The 25,519-nt window shown below is 51.1% G+C and overlaps 9 protein-coding genes across 9 annotated transcripts; 6 read left to right on the top strand and 3 right to left on the bottom strand.

Annotated features, from left to right (window-relative positions):
• Positions 1-903: 903 nt before the first annotated feature.
• IUM83_03245 (Gamma-glutamyl hydrolase) lies at positions 904-1,869 on the top strand (the record flags this gene model as incomplete). Its single annotated transcript, XM_067927234.1, has 1 exon — positions 904-1,869. The coding sequence occupies one exon, from the start codon at positions 904-906 to the stop codon at positions 1,867-1,869; it is 966 nt and encodes a 321-aa protein (XP_067791802.1).
• A 114-nt stretch (positions 1,870-1,983) lies between these two features.
• Positions 1,984-2,685, bottom strand: IUM83_03246 (Argininosuccinate lyase; the record flags this gene model as incomplete). The annotated part of the gene is made up of 1 exon (XM_067927235.1): positions 1,984-2,685. The coding sequence occupies one exon, from the start codon at positions 2,683-2,685 to the stop codon at positions 1,984-1,986; it is 702 nt and encodes a 233-aa protein (XP_067791856.1).
• A 279-nt stretch (positions 2,686-2,964) lies between these two features.
• On the bottom strand, positions 2,965-3,657 carry IUM83_03247 (Potassium/sodium hyperpolarization-activated cyclic nucleotide-gated channel 4; the record flags this gene model as incomplete). The annotated part of the gene is made up of 1 exon (XM_067927236.1): positions 2,965-3,657. The coding sequence occupies one exon, from the start codon at positions 3,655-3,657 to the stop codon at positions 2,965-2,967; it is 693 nt and encodes a 230-aa protein (XP_067791735.1).
• A 749-nt stretch (positions 3,658-4,406) lies between these two features.
• Positions 4,407-6,485, top strand: IUM83_03248 (uncharacterized protein; the record flags this gene model as incomplete). Its single annotated transcript, XM_067927237.1, has 1 exon — positions 4,407-6,485. One exon carries the CDS (start codon positions 4,407-4,409, stop codon positions 6,483-6,485), a length of 2,079 nt encoding a protein of 692 aa, XP_067791737.1.
• A 447-nt stretch (positions 6,486-6,932) lies between these two features.
• IUM83_03249 (putative transmembrane protein) lies at positions 6,933-9,017 on the top strand (the record flags this gene model as incomplete). Its single annotated transcript, XM_067927238.1, has 1 exon — positions 6,933-9,017. The coding sequence occupies one exon, from the start codon at positions 6,933-6,935 to the stop codon at positions 9,015-9,017; it is 2,085 nt and encodes a 694-aa protein (XP_067791807.1).
• A 2,223-nt stretch (positions 9,018-11,240) lies between these two features.
• Positions 11,241-11,603, top strand: IUM83_03250 (putative transmembrane protein; the record flags this gene model as incomplete). Its single annotated transcript, XM_067927239.1, has 1 exon — positions 11,241-11,603. One exon carries the CDS (start codon positions 11,241-11,243, stop codon positions 11,601-11,603), a length of 363 nt encoding a protein of 120 aa, XP_067791798.1.
• Positions 11,604-13,235: 1,632 nt separating this feature from the next.
• On the top strand, positions 13,236-14,147 carry IUM83_03251 (protein phosphatase 2C 70; the record flags this gene model as incomplete). Its single annotated transcript, XM_067927240.1, has 1 exon — positions 13,236-14,147. One exon carries the CDS (start codon positions 13,236-13,238, stop codon positions 14,145-14,147), a length of 912 nt encoding a protein of 303 aa, XP_067791994.1.
• A 116-nt stretch (positions 14,148-14,263) lies between these two features.
• IUM83_03252 (Cyclic nucleotide-gated cation channel alpha-3) lies at positions 14,264-14,596 on the bottom strand (the record flags this gene model as incomplete). Its single annotated transcript, XM_067927241.1, has 1 exon — positions 14,264-14,596. The coding sequence occupies one exon, from the start codon at positions 14,594-14,596 to the stop codon at positions 14,264-14,266; it is 333 nt and encodes a 110-aa protein (XP_067791977.1).
• Positions 14,597-18,413: 3,817 nt separating this feature from the next.
• IUM83_03253 (putative transmembrane protein) lies at positions 18,414-18,764 on the top strand (the record flags this gene model as incomplete). Its single annotated transcript, XM_067927242.1, has 1 exon — positions 18,414-18,764. One exon carries the CDS (start codon positions 18,414-18,416, stop codon positions 18,762-18,764), a length of 351 nt encoding a protein of 116 aa, XP_067791984.1.
• Positions 18,765-25,519: the final 6,755 nt, after the last annotated feature.

Raw genomic sequence — 25,519 nt, forward strand, 5'->3', positions numbered from 1 at the left:
CACGGTTGACTTGGAAATGCTGATTTGGTGGGCACTTCGAAAAGCACCTTGGGCTTCATCCAGGCAGGCTAATGGGTGCTTTGAATAGAAGTTGCACAACCACTGCCGATGCGCAGCTGTAAACGTATTATCGCGACCACTGGGAGCGCGCTGGTAGGTGCCGGTCTCTTCGTAGGTGTTAATCCAGTTCCCGTTCGTCCTCACGGCTTTGTTGTAGATGATGGCAAGGTCAACACGCGAATACCCGAGACAATAAAAGCCGTAAAGGCAATGGAAGACAGTATTCGGGTGGGCGTGTTGCCTCGTGACTGCTTCTTCCATCTTGGCGATATAGTAGTTTATAGCAGTGGAAAAGTAAGGTCTACTGCCATTCACAACCAATTCACATCGTCAACATTGTGTGAGCAAATAGACTTAGCAAGAATGAGCTGCAAAATCAATAACACACCTTTTATCGTCAATTGTTTGCAGATATACCTGTTATTGCTCAAGCTGTCAGCACGTCTAGCACTCCCTTCGGCCACTTGTTGCTATTGGAGTTCGTCGAGCGAGGTGGTTCTTGGCGGCGGTTGCGGCAGCGACAGGGTCGGCGGCGGCGATGATACTCTCGCTCCGTCTTGAAGCCTTGGTTTTGTTGCTGGTGTGGCGGCAGCTCTTGGAGAATATTGTGTTTTGTCCAATCATAGCGAGCGGTCTATTTGCTGGCGGTTTGCCAAATAGCGCGAAAGCGGCAAATTTGGGTGGAATTCACAATACATGTAGTGAAAGTTGGGAGGGCCTATGACTTTCATCTACGCCATATGATTGGTCAGTTTAGCTGACCAATCACAAACCCGAGTTGGCCTGACACTGACACTGATACCTGTTGAGTGTACCAATCCGATCTTCCAAAGGCAAAATAAAATGGCGCTCTCGCTGTTGTGGTCGCTGCTGCTCTCCGCGGGCTTGAGCCTGTCGCTCACCTGCGCCGCCAGCCCGCGCGGCCCCGTCATCGGCGTCTTCGCGCACCCGATCTCGCAGCACGGCGAGTACATCGCGGCCTCGTACGTCAAGTGGGTCGAGAGCGCCGGCGGCCGCGTCGTCCCCATCCCGTACAACGCGCCCAAGCCGTACCTGGAGCAGCTGCTGCCGCAGCTCAACGGGCTGCTCTTCCCCGGGGGCGCCGCCACCGTCAACGACCGCGCCGAGCGGCTGTTCCAGCTGGCGCTGGAGCTCAACGACAAGGGCGTGCACTTCCCCGTGTGGGCCACTTGTCTGGGCTTCGAGTGGCTCGTGCAGCTCACGACGAGGGACATGGACTCGCTCACGCAGGGGCTGGACGCCATGAACATCACACTGCCCCTGAACTTCACGCCGGAGGCCCCGGCCAGCCGCCTGTTCAGCCAGGCGAGCCCCGAGCTCTACTCGTGGCTCAAGGACAAGCCCGTCACGATGAACAACCACGAGCTGGGCATCACCCCCGAGAGGTTCGCCCAGTACTCGTCCCTCACGGACTTCTACACGGTGCTGGCCACGAACGTGGACCGGCAGGGGGTCGAGTTCATCTCGGCCTTCGAGGCCAAGGAGTACCCGGTCTACGGCGTGCAGTTCCACCCGGAGAAAAACAGCTTCGAGTACGGAGAGTACCAGGACGGCACGCCCTACGAGGTGATCGACCACTCGCGCGAGGGCGTCGCCAGCGGGCAGTTCTTCGCCAACTTCTTCGTCGATGAAGCTCGCAAGAACGACCTGCGCTTCCAGGACCCCAAGGCGGAGCGCAAGGCGTTGATCTACAACTACCAGACGTCGACGATCACCGACCCGGGCTTCGTCGAGTCGTACATCTTCAAGCACGACTTCAAGATGGACTTCTGGGCCGTGCAGATGTAATGAAGAGCAAAACGGTGCGTGGGAGAGAAGCTTATAAGGAAGGAAATTGATCGCCGTGCGCATGAATTGTTTGATGAAGCCATGTGCAGATGCAGTTTACGGACGCAAGGGTAACTAATAGACCTCGGCCAGGACAAATTGCGTCTTCTTCACGCCCGACGATTTGAGTTTGACCCCAAACTTGCCCGCTGTGAGGTGGACGTCGTCTCCTACGTGCAGAGAAAGCTGGCGAACGGTGCTCTCTTGTTTTTCCGCCGACTCATTCGTGATTTCAACTTCGCAATCGTCCAGCACAAGCAGCACGGCTTCCGTGTGCAGCTCGAGCGAGATTTCGGCGACTGCTTCGTCGTCATCCCCGCCGTCTTGCAGCGTGAAGCGGTACACGCGACACTCGGGCTCATTATTGAGCAGTTCGACCCCTTTACCAGTGTGCAACGGCAAGCTGTCGTTCGGGACGATGTCGGCCTTCTCCTTCAGCAGCTCGACTTCAACCAGGAATGCTGGCAGCTCGCTGGTTGTGGCCACGTGGATCAGCTTGTCCTTGGTGTGGTCGCGGCAGAAGACAGCACCCTTGTCTTGCACTAGCGGGCGAGGTTCCTGTCCGTACGGCTGCTCCACCACGTCCAGTGGCGCCATAACCACGTAAATCCCGTACTTCAGGTGCTGATGCCACAGGCATCGCGTGTAAGGAGGGAACTGGGCGCACACCAGACGCACCGTGTCCGTACGCCAGCGCTGCTTGTGCAAAGGCTCAAAGTCCACGAGCACGTAGTCGATGTCGGGCTTGCTCTCGGTCTCGGAGCTGTTGGCGACCATGGTGTGGGGGAATTCTTCGTCTCCTGGGCGATTTGAGAATGGCAAAGCATCTGCAAGCCCGACACATGCCTGCTGCGCGGATTATAGCACGTGAACACTCGTGAATCAAAAACCTGGTATTTGCCGACTCGTTAACCAACTTAGCACGCATTCTCCAACTCTGCATAACACGAGAACCAGTTTGCTCCGGTTTAATTAAGTTGCATCAATAAAGAGTAGATTAACTAGACTGATAAAGCAGTTCGCGCTTAGAGGAAGCCGCAAACTTCCTGGAGTAACTTAGTAGACCTCGGCGAGGATGAACTGCGTCTTCTTGGCGCTGGAGGACGCGAGTTTGATGCTGAATTTGCCAGCCGATAGCTGGATGTCGTCCGCCACCTTCAGCGACAACTTCCGCTCGGCCTCGACCGTGGTAGAATCTTCCGACGCGTTGGTGACCTCCACCTCGCAGTCGTCCAGCACGACCAGCACCGCGCCCGTGGGCAGGTTGAGCGAGATCTCGGTGGTCGACTGGGCTTCCTCGTCTCCCAGAGTGAGGCGGTACACTCGGCACTCGGGCTCATCGTTCAACAGCTCGACGCCGGCAGCAGCGTGCAGCGCCACGTGATCGTGCACCGCCACGTCCTCCTTCTTCTTGAGCAGCTCCACCTCGACGATGAAGAGCGGCGCGTCGTGGCTCGTGATGATGTGCAGCAGCTTGTCCTTGGTGTGGTCGCGGCAGAAGACGGAGCCCTTGGCCTGCACGAGCGGGCGCGGCTCCTGGCCGTGCGGCTGCTCCGTCACGCTGAGCGGCGCCATGACCACGTAGATGCCGTAGTTCAGGTGCTTGTGCCATAGACTCTGCGTGTGTGGCGGAAACTGCACGCACACGAGGCGCACGGTCTCGCTGCGCCAGCGCTGCTTGTGCAGCGGCTCGAAGTCCACGAGCACGTAGTCCACGTCCGGCGTCTGCGCCGCGTCCTTCGCTGCCATGACGTCCTGTTACTGCTGCTGCTTGGTCTGCGTCGCCCCGAGGCTGTTGCGAAATGAGCTCCTCGTACGTCAGCGCTTGCTTCAGTTTTGCATGTCTGTGACACCCTCTTGGTGGATGCACAAACACCAACGGCTGTCTCATGAGCAGCAGAAGGACAGAACTTCGACATGACCTCGCGGCTGCACTACGACCTTGGGCACCCCTTTGCTGGGCTGCTCGTTTGCTGGTCTAAGCTTGCCCTACAGCCTCTCAGCGGAGTTGGCATATTGATACTGGGGTGATCGGATGCATTTGGGAACTTATAGGACATCGAGGAATCATCGGAGGACAGCAAGCTTTGGTTACTGCTCAAGCTGGCAGCTTGCGCTCAAATAAACATTGGGACTTGGTTGTCAGTGCTGAATTGCCAGCATTGGACACTCGAAACCGCCAGGGGTGCTGACAACCCTGAGTACAGCACGTGTGCCATATTTTGGTCCACTGTTGCTTTCGCGCATAACCGTCCGACATTGAGATGTTGGACGAGGCAAGCACTAGTACCTCATATGCTCCTCGAAGCGAACAACGAATCAGACCACTGGCAGGTTGAGCCTATTCCAGCCAAACCTGTGCGAGCTTCAAGAACATCCTCAGCTATTTCCGTCACCATCACATTTAGACGATTGCATGCCTCACGTTCTGGTGCCTTCACTTGCTCCCAGCAACGCACTAGATAGTAGACACAGGCCGAGTGGGAAGAGCCGGCGGGATGACGAGCCTCATGGCGCGCGTTGCTCCGGCAAAACATGTTCCCACGGGGAATTCGCGACAAAAGCGGCCAGGCCAAAACAAGAAGCGGATCACAGGAGCCCAACTCTTCAACCTGGTGCGACGTATTGCAGGAGTAGCTGCTGCGCTGGTGTACGCCAGTGTCGGGCTCCAGGCAACGTACAAGACCATTGCCGTGTTGCAAGGAACTAACATTGGGACGCAGTCGTTCGGGACCATGAAAGCCGAACTTATCGTGGGGTACACCGGAGACGGACTGATCCGAGACAGCCCTCTTGTCAAAAGCGTGCTGAGTGGGGACACGACACCGACCAACAAGACACTGTATCTGCAGTCAGCAACCACTACATCGTTCGAGAACTGTGGCGACGTCGAGATGTTTAATGCGGGCATCTACAGCGAGGCAACTATGTACAACGGATTTTTAGGTGTCAGCGCAGCCAGCGCATACAACCTCACAATGCTTCAAGACCTGGAATTCATCATGGGTATCGTGGACTGCACGTCTCCCCCTCTGGTGACCGGCGACCCGAGCTTGCTTCGCGTGTTTAACTTGGTACGCCACAAAAGCGACCCGGAGGACGTTTACATCGTAGCCGTCGCACTCTCTGCGCAAGACTACCGTATTCCAGAGCAGAGTCGACGTGGACCAGCCCTCTTGTCCACACTCCTGCCTGTGAGTGACATGCGCTCCACTATAGTGGATCAATACTTCGTGCTTGCCTTGGATTCCCCGTATACAAGTACTCCGGCTTCTTTCGTGTTTACTCTGGAAGGAGTGGCTTCAGACGGGTACTGGGAGATGGCCAGCGTTCCGCACAATATATCGGTGGATCCGATTATCCACGCACGCACAGCCAGACGTCGCGGGTTCTATCTACATGCGGAGTCAGAGCAGGCAAACATGCGCAATTTGTACTGGAAAATAGAGAAGGAAAGCCCTGCACGCGCACTTTCGGAGTGGGAATGGTATGGTGAGCCGATCATCTTCGACTCGTGGGCTTGGGTGCACGGTATTCACGTGATATTCGCTTGGCAGACGATTTTTTCGCTGGGTGTGTTGTCAATCGTTGTGTTTCGCAACTTACGTATGGGCAAGATCTGGATTGGCGACGCCTTCGCGTCCGTGTCGAATGGTACATTAATGATGAGGGGGTTGTTGGTGATGGCTTCTTGGTATGTGAACGAGTACTGGACTCTCGTCGAATTTTGTCTTGCAAACGCGAACGATATCTCCGGAACCCAGAAGATCCCTATTCATTCGGAGCTGGCACATGCTGATCTCCTGGTCATGTTTCTCAGCATTATTGGGATCATTGGACGACTCACCCAAGAGCGAATCGATCCTGCGTTTGCTCTTTTTCTCTTCGAAATAATTCACACCAATCGACAGGATATTATTCGTAGCTCGGCACCTGTTCTGAAGGCGGTCGTGAATTACGCTAACACAGAGTACCGCGAGGGTATTGCCACCGTCACTGACGCGCAGAAAAAGATAAACTCTATGCGCCTTTGGACCACGCACATGCTCAATGGAATCGACTTCGGATTCTTGGCTGCCTCGTTATTCCCCAAACTTCTGCTGATAGTGCTGATCTTTGTATACGTGGGCATGCGGAAGGTATACCATCGGTTTTACCCAGACCAGACACCAACAGGAGTCACAGGACGCAGTTCTGCCGATCGTTCCACCAACGAAAAAGCTGCCACTGCACAGAAGGGAAATCTTACCAACTTCGAAATATCCACAGGAGCTGAGCTCGAAGCACGCTACGGTCTCATTTCCGACTACAAAAACTACGTTTTCTTTAAGGGCCTCAAATTTGCTTCTGCTGATGGTGTGTACTGCTCTGGATACGTGGTGGCGAACGGAAGATTTCTTGTGGGCTCGAAGGACCTACTGTCGATCATCGTGATCAAGGTTCTTCGGTCACGATTCACAAATGTGTACGTGTACGCAGTAGACGGCAGCACGGTTCAACGAACAGCTCAGTTGGTATATCCGGACACTCTGAGCTGGCAAGACCTGATCTTCCTTAACATAAATATCCTAGCATAGATCAATTGCATGCCGATCTAATAAATCTGCAAGTTATATTCGATGCACCGGACCGTTCTTGGATTTTCAACCAGAATTCTTCGCAAGCTACGACCTAACATGATTCAAGCTATCGATGAATTTCCAGTCTTCACTTGAATAAGGATCTTACCATCTGCATATGAGCGCGAAGTCGAGGACGAAGTGAGACCATTTGACAATAAACCACACTCAGACCACAAGGGTTGATAAAGGTTGTTCCATTGGCAAGTGGAATAAGAAAAACAGACACGATTCCAACCAAAATAGCGCGAAAAGGCCAGTGCTGACGACAGCAATGAGCAGAACTCCAACAACAGTGGCGGCATTTCAGAATTGCAATCTCTCCTGCTAACTCCCTTGCATACAAACAACGACAACAGAGGAACTACCTAACGAGGACATTCCATTTTGGGACATCCGACCAGTATGGGAGAGATCGGCTTCACCGACCTGCCAAAGCTGAGGCCCAGCCTGTCGCAGAAGGCCTTAGATTCGATCGACAAGCTACTGCAACCTCCAGAAGGCACACCGAAGAGGCGGGTTTTGCGCCTAATGCATCGCGTGGCAGTGTTCGTTGCAGCGATTCTGTGTGTGATGATATCCCTCGAGTCATTTTCGACTGCTGTCGTGATCTTACGCGGTCAGGTGTCACGTGACTTGCCACTTGAGATCCTTACTGCCAGCCTCATCACTGGCTACGTCGGCACGGCTACAATCAAGGAGAGTCCACTCGTTCAACAAGTGCTGGAGGGTTCTACCACTCCTCGCAATTATTCACTCTACCTCGAGACTCCCTCCGCTCAGTCCCATACCGGTTGCTCAAATGTTGCGCGCTACAATTCTGGTATCTACAGCAATACCTATCTGCGCTTCATCTTCTCAAGACTTCAGGCGTACGCATCGTACAATCTATCTTACGTGACAGAGCTCGAGCTGGTAGTTCCGGTAGTGGATTGCACGTTTGAGCTACTGGTGCTAGGCGATCCGACAGTGTTGCGCGTGTATTATTTAGCACGCGAGAAGAGCGATCCAGAGCAAGTGTTGCTGCTGTCGACGTCACTATCTGTTCAGGATTACCAAGTGGAGCAACAATTTCAAAGAGGAGCTGGGACGGCACTTCTGGTTGCTGCTATCAACGATACGCAAGCCACAACGCTGGAACATCATATCGCTGTTGCACTCAACTATCCGTACGTGGCTGAGCCAGAATTTGCGTACTCGGAACTGGAAGGCATTGACGGTGATAACTACTGGCTTTTGAAAACGCTGCCGAACCAGCGCAACTTGGATCCTGCAAAGGAAGTACGATTGGCTCGCCGCTTTGGCCGCTACAGAGGTGATCCGACTGCGCAGTCGAATATCGAGACGGCGCACTGGGATCTCCCAAGCGACCCGACTACGGAGCTTCAAGAATGGAGATGGTACGGTCGCGCTGTCTTGCACGATTCCTGGGCGTGGACACATGCTATCCATGGAGTCTTCGCGCTCAACGATATATTCAACCTGAGCGTGCTGGCGTTTGTGATCTACAGACGCTTTTGCATGGGCCACGTTTGGGTGGGGGATGCATTTGCTACAATTTCGAATATGCTGTTGTACCGGGGCGTGATCGTATTGATCTGCAGTCACTTAAACGGGTACTGGACAATTACGAAAATGTGTATTTCGATTGGCGACTCCATCACCGGCCAACATATCATCTACTACCGCCCGGAGCTGGTGCACGCAGATCTGCTATCAGTGTATTTGAATTTGGCGAGCGTGTTGAGCTATTTGGTTCGCGAGCGTGTGGACCCGCTAGTAGCATTTCTGACGTTTGAGTTAGGATGGATGTGCCGATTGGAGTTGGCGAATCTGTTCCCCGCTCTGGCGAAGCATATCACCGACTTCGCGGTGGCTGATGCAACGTTGGGTCTGTTGGACGTGAGCCCTGGCCTGGCTAGGTTGTCTCCGATCGAACTCCTGACTGCATACCCGCTTGAGAGCGACCGAAAACCGGTCGTGTTTTCAGCGGTGCTTTCTATCTGCAGTCCCATCGTTCTAATGCTGGCATATATTGCTGGTCGGAAGTCAACAAGGTATGCGAGTGTACCAGTGACAATGGCTAGTGAACAAGGAGCATCTACCGTTCGACGTCGCTCGGACGCGCACAGGAGGGGTTTTGAGCAAAACGGCCTCACCTCCTTCGAAGTGGCTACAGGCGCCGCGCTTGTCAAGCGCTTTGGGGTTATTTCGAGCTATGATAACTACGTGGCACATGATAAACAGCTCATCGCATCGATTGATGCAGTCTACGGGAACGGATTCCTCGTTGCTAATGGCAAGTTTCTCGTTGGTGCGCGAGACTTGTTGCCGTTGATCGTGATGAAGCTAACTCGGGTTCGCTTTACTAATATCTTTGTGTATGAAATCATGGAGAATTATCTCGTAAATGAGACGTCGACACTAGTGTACCCGACAACGATTGCGTGGAGCGATTTACTTCGCCTAGATGTCACTACACTTGCCTAGACAAAAACGAATTGCATACAGCAAGATAACTCGCAAACTGCTTTATACATATTTCAATTTTTGGTGAGGCTGGGATGAAGATATCCTCGCTTAAGATCTAGAAGTTTGAGCCGAGGACGTTGGGCGTGCTTGCAATGGTCGTGAAGGCATATCAGGAATGTTTATTCTAATGTAGTATCTCCATAAGACGCCGAAGGAGCAGATCACAGGGCTTAGTGGATATGAGATTACTGGATGTGGCTTCAGAGTTGGTATAAAGGAGGGTTAAAACGGCAAACATATAGAAATCACGACAGGTTCCACAGACAAAACGAGCTTGTCTGGAGGGCTGGGCTTCTGAAACGGTTCATGACCTTATGAACAACCTCAGCATCTTCGTTCATTTTGGAACTTGCCAGACTAGGAATCCCAATGAAGGGCGAACCGGCTGCCGACACCGCACCTGACGACAATGCAGACATATCGATGGATGACATCTCGGCGGAAGACCTCGCTCCTACCAGCACCGAAACAATACCAAAGCGTGGCGACAAACACGTACCAAGACGCGAGCACGAACACCGTCATTCAACGTATACCCCTGCGGACAAGTTTATCCAGCCACCCGAAGCGCTATCGCTGTCGCGCATCGGATTTTTGCTTTACCGTTCAACCGTGTTTGCAATTGCGGTCGCCTACATTGTCATATCACTGCAGTCGTTCTCAACGGCTATTCAAGTGCTCCGTGGAACCGTGTCGCACGATTTACCAGTTGAAATCCACACAGCGGACCTCATCTCCAACTACGCCGGCACCACAACAATCCAAGAGAGCCCTCTCGTTCGAAACATTCTCGAGGGATCGACCTCCCCACGCAATGATTCCCTTTTCCTCGCGACAGCCTCGGCACAATCGTTCACAACATGCTCGGACCTTCCTCATTTTGACGATCAAATCTACAACAACGAGTTCCTGCGTTTTATATTCTCAAGACTGCAAGCACACGCATCCTATAATTTGTCGTACGTGAAGGAGCTGGAATTGATCGTACCCGTTGTGGACTGTACATTCGATCTGCTCGTGTCAGGCGACCGAACGGTGGTGCGTGTGTACTATCTTGTCCGTAAGAAGAGCGATCCAGCACAAGTCATGTTATTGTCAACATCTCTATCAGCCCAGGACTACGAGGTAGACCAACAGTTCCAGAGGGGACCTGGAATGGTGCTTCTGGTTGCAGCTATAGACGACATGCGAACGAAGGCACAGAATTACCACATTGCCATCGCACTCAACTACCCTTACGTTGCAGACCCAGAGTTTTTGTACTCGGAGCTAGAAGGAATTGATGGTGACAACTACTGGCTGCTGCAGACACTACCGAACCAACGGACTTTGGACCCCGCCAAACATGTGCGTATGGCTCGCCGATTTGGTCGCTACAGGCGCGATCCAACGTCACAGTCAAACATCGAGACGGCACGATTGGAGCTGTCGAGCGATCCAGCATCAGAGCTGCGAGAATGGCGATGGCACAGCAGAGCAGTACTCCACGATTCGTGGGCATGGACACACGCAACCCTCGGTATTTTCGAACTCAGAGCAATCTTTGACTTGGGCGTGCTGTCTTTTGTTATCTACCGGCGACTCTGTGCAGGACACGTGTGGGTGGGCGATGCTTTTTCTGCGATCTCCAACATGCTGCTGTATCGTGGGGTATTGGTACTCGTGTGCAATCATCTAAACGGGTACTGGACGATCACGAAGATGTGCATTTCTATCGGGGACTCCATCACGGACCAACATGTCGTTTACTACCGCCCGGAGCTGGTGCACGTCGACTTGCTTGCTGTCTATCTGAACCTGGTGAGTCTACTGAGTTATCTAGCTCGCGAGCGCGTAGACCCTTTGCTGGCATTTCTGACGTTCGAGTTGGGATGGGGCTACCGCGTGGAACTGGCGAATTTGTTTCCAGTACTCAGGGCGAACATCGCAGATTTCGCCATTGCAGATACCACTCGAGGTTTGCTAAAAGTAAACGCTGGATTGGCAGGCCTATCTCCGATGGATCTGCTAACGTCGTACGAGATACCGGATAACCGCATTTACGTTGTCTCGTCAATCGTCATTTCGATCTTCAGCCCCATCGTTCTGATTGTCGGCTACATTGCGGCACGTAAAGTATCTCGGCTTGAAGATCGTGACGGAGTTCATGGAATAGATCGGCGGCACCGCTCAAGTGCTTACATGGTCAGTGGCTTGCAGCAGATCGACCTTACTTCGTTTGAGTCCGCTACGGGCGCAGCACTGAGAAAGCGCTACGGAGTGTTATCAGGCTACGATAACTACATCATGCGTGATAACCAGCTCTTGGCTACGATTGATGCAGTCTACAGCAACGGGTTTCTCGTTGCCAACAACAGGTTCCTCGTAGCAACCCAAGACTTGATACCACTGATCGTGATGAAGCTGATACGCATCCGCTTTACCAATATCTTCGTGTACGAGATCATCAACGGATGTGCGGTGAAAGAGACCTCGCGTCTTGTTTATCCGACGACACTGCAGTGGTCAGACCTTATGCACCTAGATGTGACGGTACTCTCGTGAAAACCTCCCCAGCTGCAACAAACGTAACATACAAAATATATCTATGCATGCCAAACACTGATGTGTTCAACGTTAGGTCTCAAGAAAAGCCTCGCTGTATTGTACTGAAGTATAGGTTACTGCATGCAAAACATCTTATCAACTCCACCCATGTTCTAATACTGGCAACGCGCAATATGCCGCATGTGTATTATTTACTGCGAGTGACTAAAATGGGGTTTCTCAGACCCGAGGTCCGTAGGCAAGTACTGCCGCTCACTTTAGCGACCACCATCTCACATTTGCTAAAGTTATTCTCGCAACAACACTCCAGGTCTTGTCTAGTGGTCTTAGCAACAACACTGGCTCCTCCTCATTCCTCCAGAACGCTCCGGGTCCACAAGTGATCGGCTGCCACCTGCCTTTTAGAGTTAAGGAAACTCAGCAAAAGGGACAGGGCGAGCGATGGGGGCGAACGCGTACGTGACTCCAACGAAAGGTGCCAGGGTTTCGAATAGCGCGCCGGCCGCCCCGACTGTCAGGACGTCCAGCGGGGGTCAGCGGCTGAAGAAGAAGCGGATCACGCGACTGCAGTTTTTCAATCTCGTTAGGCGTGTCATGGGCGTTGGTGCCGCTCTCATGTGCTTGACCAATTACCTGCGCGCAACCATCGTCACGTTCCAAGTGCTGCGAAGTGACCCAATTGCATCAAGGTCTTTCGGAACTATGAAGTCTGAACTCATACTCGGATACGTTGGGGACGGGCTGATCCGTGATAGTCCTCTCGTTCAAACTACGCTTGGAGGAGACACGTCACCAAGAGCGTACGCGCTATTTCTTGAAAACACGACAACCACGTCGACGGAGAAATGCGAGTCGGTGGAGCAGTTCAACTCTGACATCTATAACAACACGTTTCTTCGGGCCAACTTCGAAAGCGTCGTCACCAGGGGATCGTATAATCTCACACAGCTAGCCGACTTCGAGCTGGTGGTCCCAGTCATCGACTGCACGTCGCCTCCTCTTGTCGAGGAGGATCCTTCGTTGTTACGGGTGTTTAACGTCGTGCGCCGTATAACAAACCCATCAGACGTGCAGATCATTACTACCTCGGTATCAATTCAGGACTACCGAATCCCCGAGGTGAACCGATTTGGACCTGCCATTGTGACGACGGTATTTGCTGTTAGCGACATGAGCGCCACCAAGGTGGACCAATCGATCGTGATCGGATTGGATTATGCGTACACTCACGACCCGCTCTACGAAGTGTACACCATCGAAGGCATTTCAACGAGCGGATATTGGAACCTCACGAGTATCCCAGAAAATATAACTGAAAACCCAGTGAAGACAGTGCTCACTGCACGGCGCCGCGGATTTTACCTGGGAGCTGAGTCGGAGCAGTCGAACATCCGCAATCTCGTTTGGTCACTAGAGGGGTCAAATCCAGCACAAGCGCTATCGCAATGGGAATGGCGAGGCCAGCCCCTCATTCTCGACTCGTGGGCTTGGGTGCACGGCATTCATTTGATCTTTTGCGTGCAAACCTTATTCTCTCTCAGTGTGCTGGCGCTAATTGTGTACCGCAATGTCCGGGAGGGGAAAGTATGGGTTGGTGATGCCTTTGCAGCCTTGTCCAACAGCACGCTTATGATTCGTGGTTTACTCGTGTTTGCATCTTGGTACGTCAACGGTGAATGGACCCTGCTCGAGTTCTGCATCTCCAACGCCAACGACCTCACAGGCACTCAGCTTGTCCCAATTCACTCCGAAATCGTGCACGCCGACCTGATGGTGATGTTCCTGAGTCTGTTCGGGCTCGTTGGTCACATTGCTAAAGAACGGATTGATCCTACAGTCGGCGTGTTCCTGTTCGAAGCTATCCATGACAACCGCCAACCAATCGTGAAAATGGCACCCGCCGTCTTTCAGATCGTTCGTTCCTACTCCGATAGCGAATACCGCCTCGGAATTGCTGCCGTCACAGAAGCACAGGAAGCGATGTCCCCGATGCGCCTTTGGACTACGGACAAGCTGACTTCTGTTCATAACGGATTCGTGGTGGCGTCTTTCTACCCGAAGTACATTCTCATGGGAACGTTGATTTTGTTCGTGGTCGTGCGAAAGATCTACAAACGCATTTATCCCGATCCACTAGCCCCCAGCCTCACCGGGAGAAGCGCTGATCGATCCACAAACGAGCGCGCTGCCATTGCGCAAAAGGGAAATCTCACCAACTTCGAGGTGTCGACCGGAGCAGAACTGCAGACTCGTTATGGACTTATCTCCGACTACAAGAACTACGTTTTCTTCAAAGGGCTCAAGTTTGCATCACCCGATGGAGTATACTGCTCAGGCTACGTCGTTGTCAATGGCAAATATCTCGTTGCGACGGAAGATATACTGACAATCGTGATGGTCAAGGCAGTGCAGACCCGCTTCATCAACGTGTACGCCTACGAGGTAGATGGTTACACCGTCCAACGCACAGCTAGACTCGTGTACCCGAACACGTTCACGTGGAATGACCTCTTCCACCTCAACATAAATATTCTGGCGTAGGTTTCTAGCAAATGATAACTATCATGAATTCAAATATATTCTTCTTATGCATCTTGAAGTAATCATGAAAACTGGATCACTTGCCCTCGTCTGAATGGGGCACAGCCTTGATTAGCCTATGACAAGGTACTGACGGTCACCTTCGACAGATCATGCCAGGAAATCGTTGACGGATACACCAGCCGAGCCGTCTGATTCACGCCAGTGCCGTCTTTGATGGTGTACACGTAGATGTTCGTGAAGCGCGCGCGTGTGAGCTTCATGATAATTAGGGACATCAAATCTTCCGTGGCCACAACGAACTTGTCATTTGCGACCACAAACCCGTTGCAGTAGATCGCGTCACCTGACGCAAACCGCTGCCCGTTGATGGTCGTGTAATTGTCGTAGCTTGCCAGCACGCCAAAACGATTCTTCAGTACCGATCCTGTGGCTGTCTCGAACTGCATCAGCTCTCGCGGCTGTGATTTTTTACGGAAGAGACCGGAGCTCTGGCGTCGAGGTGTAGTGCTGCTACTGTCGGGATCTTGATAGCCAATTTGGAATCCCAAATAGTGGAATTGGATCAACTTGCGCACAATCATGTATCCCATAATGACAACAAGCGTCAAGTAGATGATAATGAACGTAGCAACAAGCAGTGGCCACACGCTTTGTTGTATGGGATGAACAGTCCATAGCCGCATGGGCGATAAATTGGCCAAGAAATCGTCGACTTCCACACGGCCATAGGCACTTTCCTTGTTGGAGTAGTCGACTATAACTTTCTGTAGAGCAGGAAGGATGGTTGCCATGCTCTCACGACTGTAGAAGCCGACTTCAAAGCAAACCATGACAAAAATCGGATCCACCCGCTCACGTAGAACGTAGCTGAGGATACTCACGAGATTCAGGTAAATTGTAAGCATATCCGCATGTGCCATGTCAGGGCGATACTTAACGGTAGAGTTACCTCCAACAGAATTCGCAAGTGCCAAACTGAACTCCGTAAGTGTCCAGTACCCGTTTACATGGTTGGATATGACTACGTAAATGCCGCGGTAAAGCAAGGCGTTTGAGATGGATGCGAATGCGTCTCCAATCCATAAGCGACCTTGCCTGAGACTACGAAATACGAGGAAAAGGAGAAGGCTCAACTGGAAAAGCACGTCCAACGCGAAAAACAGATGAATGATATGGACCCAGGCCCAATTGTCTCGGATGATAGCATCGCCATGCCAGTTCCAATCTGTCAACGCAGAGGGGGCGTCGTCCGGAGGATCCCAATGGAAATTGATCTGGTTAACTTGCGACGTCTCCTTGTCGAGATAGAAACCAAGTTGTCGGGCCGTAAGTAGTGGCTTCGGCGGTCTCAAGAATGGGTCGCGAGGAATCGTTTCGAGAGACCAAAACCCAGCCGAGGTGTGCTCGAAGAACGTGCAGACCTCAAAATCTGGCTTGTACTCGTACGGGTAATCCAGGGCCAGGGCATAGTGCTGGTCGACCATTGTGGACTGCATATCCTCAATGACCGAGAACGCAAGCAGAAGTGCTGAACCACGTTCATATTGCTCCGCGATGTAGTAATCTTGAATGGATAAAGACGCTGGCAACAGAACCACACGATCCGTGTCGTTCTTGTACCGTACCAGGTAGTTGACTCGAGCAATCGCTGCCCCTCCACCGTCAATAGCAGCAAACGCACAATCGACAACGGGAAGCACCAACTCGACATAATTTAAGAGCGAAATGTTGTACGCCGTCTTGTCCAGTAGATCGTCGAAAATCCAACGTAAGAACGAGTCCTTGTAGACGTTAACAGCGTCACTGTTGACTACAGCCGAACATTGCTCAAAGGATGTATTCGAGCTGGAGATGAGGAAGAGAGTGCCAGACTCGTACGGCATCGTCGAGTCTCCCAACACAGTTTTGACTAGTGGACTCTCTCGAATTGAACTCGTGCCAGCATAGCCCGCAATCAGCGGTGATTTCAAGGGTAGCGGGCCGCTATCGTAGTGCACTTGGTCCTTCAAAATTGCTAAGGAAGCATCCGTCGCCATCAATGAGATCACGACATACCAGACGGCGGTGCCAAACACGAGGAATCGATGGAATAGCCGGAGGCCTCGCTTGAGTGGAGTATCTCGATGGACTTTGGGTTTATCGCTGATTCCAGGCCCAGGCTTCGACACCATGACCTTTCCATCGGGACCCATGGCCGACGGACGCCCTTGATCTTGATCGAACACGGTTCTCGGAGAAATGCGAGCACAGACACGGCAGCAGAGGAGAGGCGTCCGTTTCAAGTCCAGCTCTTTGGAGCTGAGATGATTAACGCTTTGAGTGAAACGAAAAGCAACAATAGGCGTCGTCCCATGCAGCGACATGATCCAGAGGAGAAATCTGACCCCGTCACTGCGTCACAAAGGAAATGCGTTCGTGTGCAAATACAAAAAAACTACAGTCAAACACACCTCCCTTCGATCAGTTTTCATCTTGAGGAGACGTGCCAAGAGCTAAACCCTGACCATGACGAAGCCACGAGTGCAGCCTGGCGGCAAAGGATTGAGCTTGAAAGGATCGCGTACGAGTTCTGTGGACTCTACAATCGTCACTCGCGAGAGCGAAATCGTCATGGTGCATGGCAAAACCAAGCGGACCTTTGTGCAATGGCACATTTTCAATATTGCGCGCAGGCTTGCAGCCGTCGCTGCAGCTGTTCAGTACACTTACACGTCGATATCTGCCACGTGGTGGGCTTTGCAGGTGTTGAGTGGCGCGTCCAACCCAACCGAGACGCTACGAGTTTTCCCGTCATCGCTGATCGAGGGCTACGTTGGTGGTGGTCTTGTTCGCGACAGTCCGCTGGTTCAAGACGTTCTTGGTGGTGACACTTCACCCCGGGATTTCGCGCTCTATCTCGAATCCGAGACAAGGACCTCCACTGAGAATTGTTCCCAGGTGCCTCTATTTAACGAGAACATCTACAACTACAGCTTTCTCAGCAGCGGATACACAGGAATGGTTGCAGATACCAAATACAACATCTCCGTGCTTGACAAATTCGAGCTAGTTCTAGTGGTCGTGGATTGCTCGTTTAGCCAACTGGTGGAAGGTGATCCTTCGGAGGTGAGAGTTTACAACTTGGTCCGTTCTCGAGTCGACCCCAGCGACTTGCACTTGGTTACGATGTCGCTCTCTGTTCAAGAATACGAGGTTCCAGATCTGAACAAACATGGCCCAGCTCTCGTCGGAATGCTCACACTGATACAAGACATGCAAACGGATGACGTCGATCAGTATTATATGGTGGCGACAACATATCCTTATCAGCGTTCACCCGATTTTGAGATGTACGAGTTCGTGGGAGTAACGAGTGACAGCTTCCTCGAGCTGCGCAGTGTTCCAAAGGACCCACTCACAGAACCCGTGAAAACGTTGATGACGGCTAGAAAGCGTGGGTTTTACAATGGGGATAGCCAAACAAATGTGCGTACGATGTACTCGACGCTGAACGGAGTAGACGCCAAATCAGCACTGACTCGGTGGGAATGGACTGGAGAAGCCGTCACAGTGGACGCATGGGCTTGGGTTCACTGCGTGCATTTCTTCTTCGGCTTGCAAACGATTTTCTCCCTTGTCATCCTCACTCTCGTTACGTACCAAAAGATTCGCACCGGCAAGGTTTGGGTTGGCGACCCATTCGCTTTTGTCTCCACTGCAAGCTTTGTCATGCGTGGAGTTCTAGTCTTGGTGTCCTGGTTCCTGGACTCCTTCTGGTCAGTCAACGAATACGCCATGTCAAGAGCTGCAATTCTTACGAGTGCTCCCGCCGTACGCGTTCACAAGGAGCTAGTGCATGCTGACATTCTGGTCATCTTTCTGAGCTCAGCCGGCTTTCTAAGTTCCATTTTTCGCGAACGGATTGACCCTGCGATTGTCATTTTCCTGTTCGAGTTCATTCACAAGTATCGACTGACATTCGTACGCTCGTCACCTGCAGTACTGAACGAGGTTGTGACATATTCTTCAGCGCAATACAATATTGGTATCGCGAAGGCCACTGCCGCCCTTGCTTCAATGTGCCCTCTTCGCTTGTGGTCGTCATTTCAGTTTCCCTCAAAAGATCCTACTTTCCTCGCAGCATCTTTTTTTCCTACGATGTATTTAGTGGTATTCGTCACAAGTTACGCCATTTTGCGTAAAATTTACCATCTTCATTACCCAGAGCAGACCCGACAACGATCTAGCCACAGTACTGATACTTCAGCAAACGAGAAGGCGGCAATGACCCTGAGAGGCATTGTCACCAACTTCGAGATCGCCACCGGGGCCGAATTGCAAACTCGTTTCGGGCTCATCTCCGACTACAACAACTACGTTTACTTCAAGGGCATGAAGTTCGCGTCTGCAGACGGTGTCTACTGTTCCGGGTATGTGATCGTGAACGGCAAGTTCCTGGTTCGCTCGCAGGACTTGTTGGCGATCGTGATGATGAAGTTCTTCCGCGCTCGCTTTACTAACGCGTACGCGTACGAAGTTGAAGGGAACACAGTGAAGGAGACGGCGAGACTGGTGCATACGACTACATTTTTGTGGTCTGATTTGTGGCGGTTGAACGTCACGGTGCTTTTGTAAAAGATAGCAAAGTCAGGGTGCAGATGAAGGCAGAGCAAAGAGGGAGAATTTGTCTTGGTTGCACCAGTAAAGATATTGCCAAACAATCAAACATATATTGTCAGATTCCAAAATGCTGAACATAGCCGCTTCGTCCTCAGTAACAATGACGAAAGCATGTGCATGTTCTTAGATAGCCAGTCTTGGAAAACGGAAACTTCAGGTGAGATGACGCTCAGCCGATTTCCGTTTTCAGAGGCTAATAGCTTCAAAGACATCAATAGGTAACCTCCGCCAAGGCCAAGTTCATGTGAGAGTTTTGACGCTATTTATCGCCTAACCCATAGACACTGGACAAGTGCGCGTGTTCGTCCACACTTTGAGGTTGTCCCAAGTTCTCCACAACTGCTTCTGGCTCTTCATTATCAAGAAACCCGACCACCTGTATGAATGGATGCCAATCCTCTCGTACTAGCAACGTCGATGCGCATTCACCCGGAGGTAAAAAGAGGATTGGGGAAAGGTGCTCGTAACAGCTCGCGAGACTCGACCGTGCAAACACGAGAAAGTGAGATCGTTGTCGTGCACTCGAAGACCAAGCGGAAATTGTCTGCGTGGCAAGTTGCCACCATTTTGCGCCGACTTGCTGCCATCGCGGCAGCTATACAATACACTATCGTTTCTCTCTCTGCGGCGTGGTATGCGGAAGCCGTACTAAGTGGGGTTGCCAACCCCACCGAGTCATTCCGAGTTTTCACATCGTCACTCATCGAAGGTTACATCGGAAAAGGACTGATTCGCGATAGCCCGTTGGTCCAAGACGTACTGGGCGGTGCTACGACACCACGAGACTACGCGCTATTTCTCGAGTCAAAAACGAAGGTGTCTACATCAAACTGTTCCGGCGTCCCGCTCTTCAACCCTGCAATCTACAACTACAATTTTCTGCTCAACGGATACATGGGAATTGTCGCCAACACCAAGTACAACATCTCAGCGCTGGAGGAGTTGGAACTTGTGGTAATTGTTGTGGACTGCACATTCAGACAACTCAAGGTCGGGGACCCCTCGGCAGTACGCGTCTACAACTTGGTTCGCTCGCGTAGTGACCCAAATGACTTGCAACTGCTGACGATGTCGATGTCTGCACAAGACTACGAGGTACAACAGCATTCAAAACGAGGCCCCGCTCTACTAGGGATGCTCACTCTGGTGCAAAGCATACAAGACAAGGATGTGGAGCAGTTTTACATGGTAGCACCGACGTATCCGTACCAGCGCGTTCCCGAGTTTGAAATGTACGAATTTGTCGGAATATCGGACGAAAGCTTCCTTGCATTACGTAGCATCCCTCGTGACCCACTCGTGGAGCCAGTCAAGAACTTGATCACGGCGCGAAAACGTGGTTTCTATGACGGCGAGAGTCAGTCGAATGTCCGCGTGATGTACTCTGTTTTAGACGGTGTGAATGCGACAAATGCATTGACTCGGTGGGAGTGGATTGGTCAAGCCGTCACAATGGATTCGTGGGCTTGGGTACATTGGATTCATTTCTACTTCGGCATTCAGACGATATACTCTCTCATTGTTCTGTTTCTTGTGACGTACCACAAGTTTCGATCAGGCAAAGTCTGGATTGGTGACCCGTTTGCGCCCATATCAACAACAGCTATTGTAATTCGCGGTATTATTGTGCTGCTGTCGTGGATTATCGATAACTTCTGGTCAGTCAACGAATACGCTATGTCGCGCGCCGCCATGATCACAGGCTCGCAAACTGTCCGAATCCACAAGGAGATTATGCACGCCGATATAATGGTCGTGTTCCTAAGCTTGGCAGGGTTTCTAAGCTCTTTATTTCGAGAGCGGATCGATCCTGCAATTATTATTTTTCTCTTCGAGTTCATTCACAAGTACCGGTTAGAGCTGATTCGCACTTCATCAGCAGTTCTAGAAAAAGTCAAGACGTACTCGGATGCCCAATACTACATTGGAATTGCAAAAGTAGCACCTGCTATTGCAGCAATGTCGCCATTGCGCATGTGGACATCATTTCAGTTTCCCTCAAAAGATCCTACTTTCCTCGCAGCATCTTTTTTCCCGATGATGTATTTGTTAGCAAGCGTCTCAAGTCTTGTCGTTCTCCGCAAGATTTACCATCATCGTTACCCAGAGCAGACCCGACAACGATCTAGCCACAGTACTGATACTTCAGCAAACGAGAAGGCGGCAATGACCCTGAGAGGCATTGTCACCAACTTCGAGATCGCCACCGGGGCCGAATTGCAAACTCGTTTCGGGCTCATCTCCGACTACAACAACTACGTTTACTTCAAGGGCATGAAGTTCGCGTCTGCAGACGGTGTCTACTGTTCCGGGTATGTGATCGTGAACGGCAAGTTCCTGGTTCGCTCGCAGGACTTGTTGGCGATCGTGATGATGAAGTTCTTCCGCGCTCGCTTTACTAACGCGTACGCGTACGAAGTTGAAGGGAACACAGTGAAGGAGACGGCGAGACTGGTGCATACGACTACATTTTTGTGGTCTGATTTGTGGCGGTTGAATGTCACTGTTCTGCTATAAACAAGGGGAACAACAACGGTTCCTCCGTGGGACTGCTTACCTAGTTTTTTTTTTTTGCATTTGAATTCACGAACAAATCTCAACGGCTTGTTTGCCGCTAGGTCTATCCAATTCTGTGTGTTTGGTTTTCTTTATCGCTGAACGCGGACTACTATCATTTTTCGTAGGCTTAACGTCGCAGGTGGTGAAGACACTAATTGCCACCATACTGGCGTTGCTGCGGAGAGGTAGTAGAGGTGACACGAGGATCAGCGACCCCAGGTATGGGTGGGGTCTAAACACATCCAGCAAGATTATATGTCCCAAAACTAAATTCCTCGTTCCGAGTGTTTGACTACAGGTTTTTGTCTGAAATCACGTGCCGCTGATTTCCAGTTACCTTAATTCCTCTGAACATGCTCCGTCCCCTAATATATCTAACGCAGGGACATAGATAGCAAGCATGTTCATCAGAGCTAAGGAGATAACAATAAATTTCGTCACATGGGTTGTCGGTTTGGAACGCCCCCATTTCCATTGTTTGTCTTCAACCTCAAGACACGGCAACTTCTCACAGAATGTCATCCACGACTAGCAAAGCAATCGCCACACACTGAAAAAGTCGATCGTGAAATTGGCCGTGCAACCGAAGGAGAAGGTGTCGTCAGCGACCCGCTCACTCAGGTCTACTGTGTTTTCCCGACAAAACCGATATGATTGCGAAACCAGTTAGACCAAAGCAAAAGATCTCCAAGTGGCAAGTCTTCAACGCTGTACGCCGTCTTGTGGTGATTGCTGCTGCATTCCAGTACATCTATATCTCGATGGCGGCCAGTTGGCGCACGGTGCAAACTTTGCGTCCGATGCCTAACCCGACCGAAACGTTTGAGATTTTTACTGCATCGCATATTGCTGGCTTCATGGGTGACGGCCTCGTCCGTGATAGTCCACTCGTTCGAGATGTGCTACAGGGGGATACTTCACCTCGCGACTACGTCGTATTTCTTGAGTCCGAGTCAAAAACTTCGACCGAGAATTGTTCCGCTGTGCCACGCTTTGACCCGACAATCTATAACTATGCTTTTTTGACGCACGGCTACCTCGGCATGGTCAACGACACTAGTTACAATACAACTACTCTAGCGAATTTGGAGCTTGTGGTCGTTGTGGTAGACTGCAGCTTTACGCAGCTCGCATTGGGAGATCCGTCAACGGTGCGGATCTTCAATTTGGTCCGCTCGCGTGAAGATCTGAGAGATTTGTATTTGGTCACGGTGTCGCTATCTGCACAAGATCACGAAATTCGAGACCACCACAAAGTAGGACCAGCTCTAGTGGGTATGCTCTCTGTCATGCAAGACATGAGATTAGGCATACTTGAGATGTTTTACAGGGTAGCGCTGACCTATCCGGATCAGCGAACACCAGAATTCGAGATTTATACCTATGTTGGGATATCGGATGACAGTTACCTCGAGTTACGAAGCTCTCCAAAAGACCTGTTGACACAACCAGTAAAACATTTATGCGCCGCAAGACAGAGAGGACTATTCGACGGAGAAGATCAGTCGAATATTCGTAACATGTACTCATTGCTGGATGCATCTGATGCGAAGAAGGCTATCACCCATTGGGAATGGATCGGCGAAGCAGTCATTTCGGACTCGTGGGCTTGGGTACACGGACTCCACTTCATTTTTGGTATGCAGACATTTTTCGCTTTGATAGTATTAAGCCTTGTGACGTACGGGAACTTCCTCGATGGCAAGGTGTGGATCGGAGATCCTTTTGCTTCTGTGTCCACGGCTAGTGTGATACTACGTGGTGTTCTCGTGATAATTTCTTGGTACTTGAACTCATTCTGGACACTGTTCGAGTTTTTGCTATAAGTAATGCAGCAATCATTTCAGGCAACGACATTGTCCGGGTTCACAAGGAGCTGGTGCACGCCGATGTTTGGTTGTATATGGGGGTGCTCAGTGCCGCGATTCGAGAGCGCATTGATCCTTCAATTGCAATATTCCTGTTCGAAATTATTCACAAGAATCGATTAAGCTTCATTCGCGAGGCACCTGCGATACGGAATGAGGTTGTGAGCTACTCCAACAGTTTATTTATCTTGGGCGATGCCTACGTTCCCCCTGTAGTCGATGCAATGTCTCCACTAAACTATTGGACTGCCTTTCAAATTCCTAAAAAGAATGGCACTTTCCTTGCAGCCTCATTCTTTCCCAAGATAACCTTGTTCGGGACTATTGGTCTCTATGCACTTTTGCGCAAACTTTATCGATATTACATCCCTGAGCAGATTCTTCAAAGATTGAGTCAAAGCACTGAGCAGTCCACAAATGAAAAGGCTGCGCTTTCACTAAAAGGACACCTCACCAATTTTGAAATCTCAACTGGAGCTCTGTTACAGACTCGTTTTGGTATCATATCGGACTACAAGAACTACGTGTATTTCAAAGGCATCAAGTTTGCGTCAGCCGACGGTGTCTACTGCTCGGGGTATATGGTCGTGAACGGGAAGTTTTTGACGAAGTCAAAAGCATTACTCGCAGTTGTGATGATCAAATTGACACGGTCTCCATTCACGAACGTATATCTGTACGGGGTGGAAGGTAATACGGTAAAAGACACAGCTCTGTTGGTATTTCCAGAGACATTCTCTTGGGCCGATTTGTGGTGTCTGAATGTAACTGTGCTGCTCTAGCTACTGGGTGAATAGTGCCCGAAGTTGTTCCATGGCAGTCAGTACCCCTGCACTCTCTCGTATAATTGAGGAGTGCAGAGAAGTTTTTTTTTTTTTTTACAAAAGTCTGATCAAAATGTACTTTCAGAATCAAACGCAGCAGCCTACAACTACGTTTTAACCCCTTGATTCCTGGGGCTATTACGGTGTTGATACCGTGAAATTGTTGGAGATACAGTACTTCCAGCTTATTGATACATCTGCTGTTGGTGCTTATACTGGATAAACAAGAGTTCATCGCGGTAGAAACGACTTTATTGTGCTCGGGTTTTTACCTATACACACCCTTACAGCATCGTCCCTACAGAAAAATTTGCCCATTCATCCATGTACGAGAAACAGTGCTGGGCACCTACGCTAAATGCGAAGACAGCGGTTGCACTTTGCTTGGCCAGCCGCCATGTTGAGGAGCGACATGGATCAACTCGCGAATCGCCGAGAACCGAGAGATTCTCTGGTCATGTACTCCACGAAATGGTACCTGGCTGGTCCGTTCTCAGCCCCAGCAATCGCGAGGTGAGCGATTCGGAGGGCACCCGTCTTCACTATGAGCGCAATCCATGCACTTAACTCGTCGACCGAGCGGTCGCCAAGCCTCCACAAAAACTGTGTGTTTTTTCTTCTTCTGCTTCATCTTCACGTACGAGTTTGTATTCTCCACGATGGACCCGAGGATATCAGCACTCCAAAACAAACGAAATAGTCGTATTGAAGATCCGGGTTTACATCCGCTGGCAACGAGAAAAATTCAAAACACGCTGGGTACCCTCGGCGTCACCACCTTCAGGGACACTATCTGCGCTACATGGAATGTCAGCCTGCGTGTCTTCGGCCTCGGCAAATATCCAAGAGATGTCCGACGACAGTAGTAGGAGCCCTTGCCAAGGCTCGATCCCCGTCGCCGGCTTGCCTCCCTTCCGTAGCGAATTGCCTCTCCTCCATCTTCGCGGTCTGCAAAGTGATCAATCGCTCTAGGCTCGGATCTTCGAATGTAGGTCGTGATGCATTTATTTTTCAACGAAGGGCTCCCTTCGTGTACGAGATGAAAAATAAATGCATCGCGACCTTGAAGTTGGATCATGCTGCAACCCAAACAGATGGACAAATGAACATTCCTATGCACGAACAGGCTGTGGATTTGTCCAAGGTTGCGTGCAGGATACAAGGCAGGAGAAATTGGCCGCGGTACATGAAGATACCTTATGTGTTTGTCAAGTTCAAGCTGATAGCAGGATTGCGTTCTGAGAAGACGAATGACCGATCACTTGCATTTGAGTGTAAGTGGACTTCCGTCTTTGACGACGGCGTCACATGACAACAGGTTTTCTCACCTAAACTTGTAAAATACACCTCGAGTCGAGGTCCTCGGCCGCACGTCACGAAAGGAAGATACACATCGGGATTTGCGAGCATGGGTTCTATGATGGGGCTCGATCCAGGCTCATAGGCGGTGGTCACAGTT

This window comes from Phytophthora cinnamomi, assembly GCF_018691715.1.
Source record: "Phytophthora cinnamomi strain GKB4 chromosome Unknown Contig38, whole genome shotgun sequence".
NCBI classification, from domain to species: Eukaryota; Oomycota; class Peronosporomycetes; order Peronosporales; family Peronosporaceae; genus Phytophthora; species Phytophthora cinnamomi.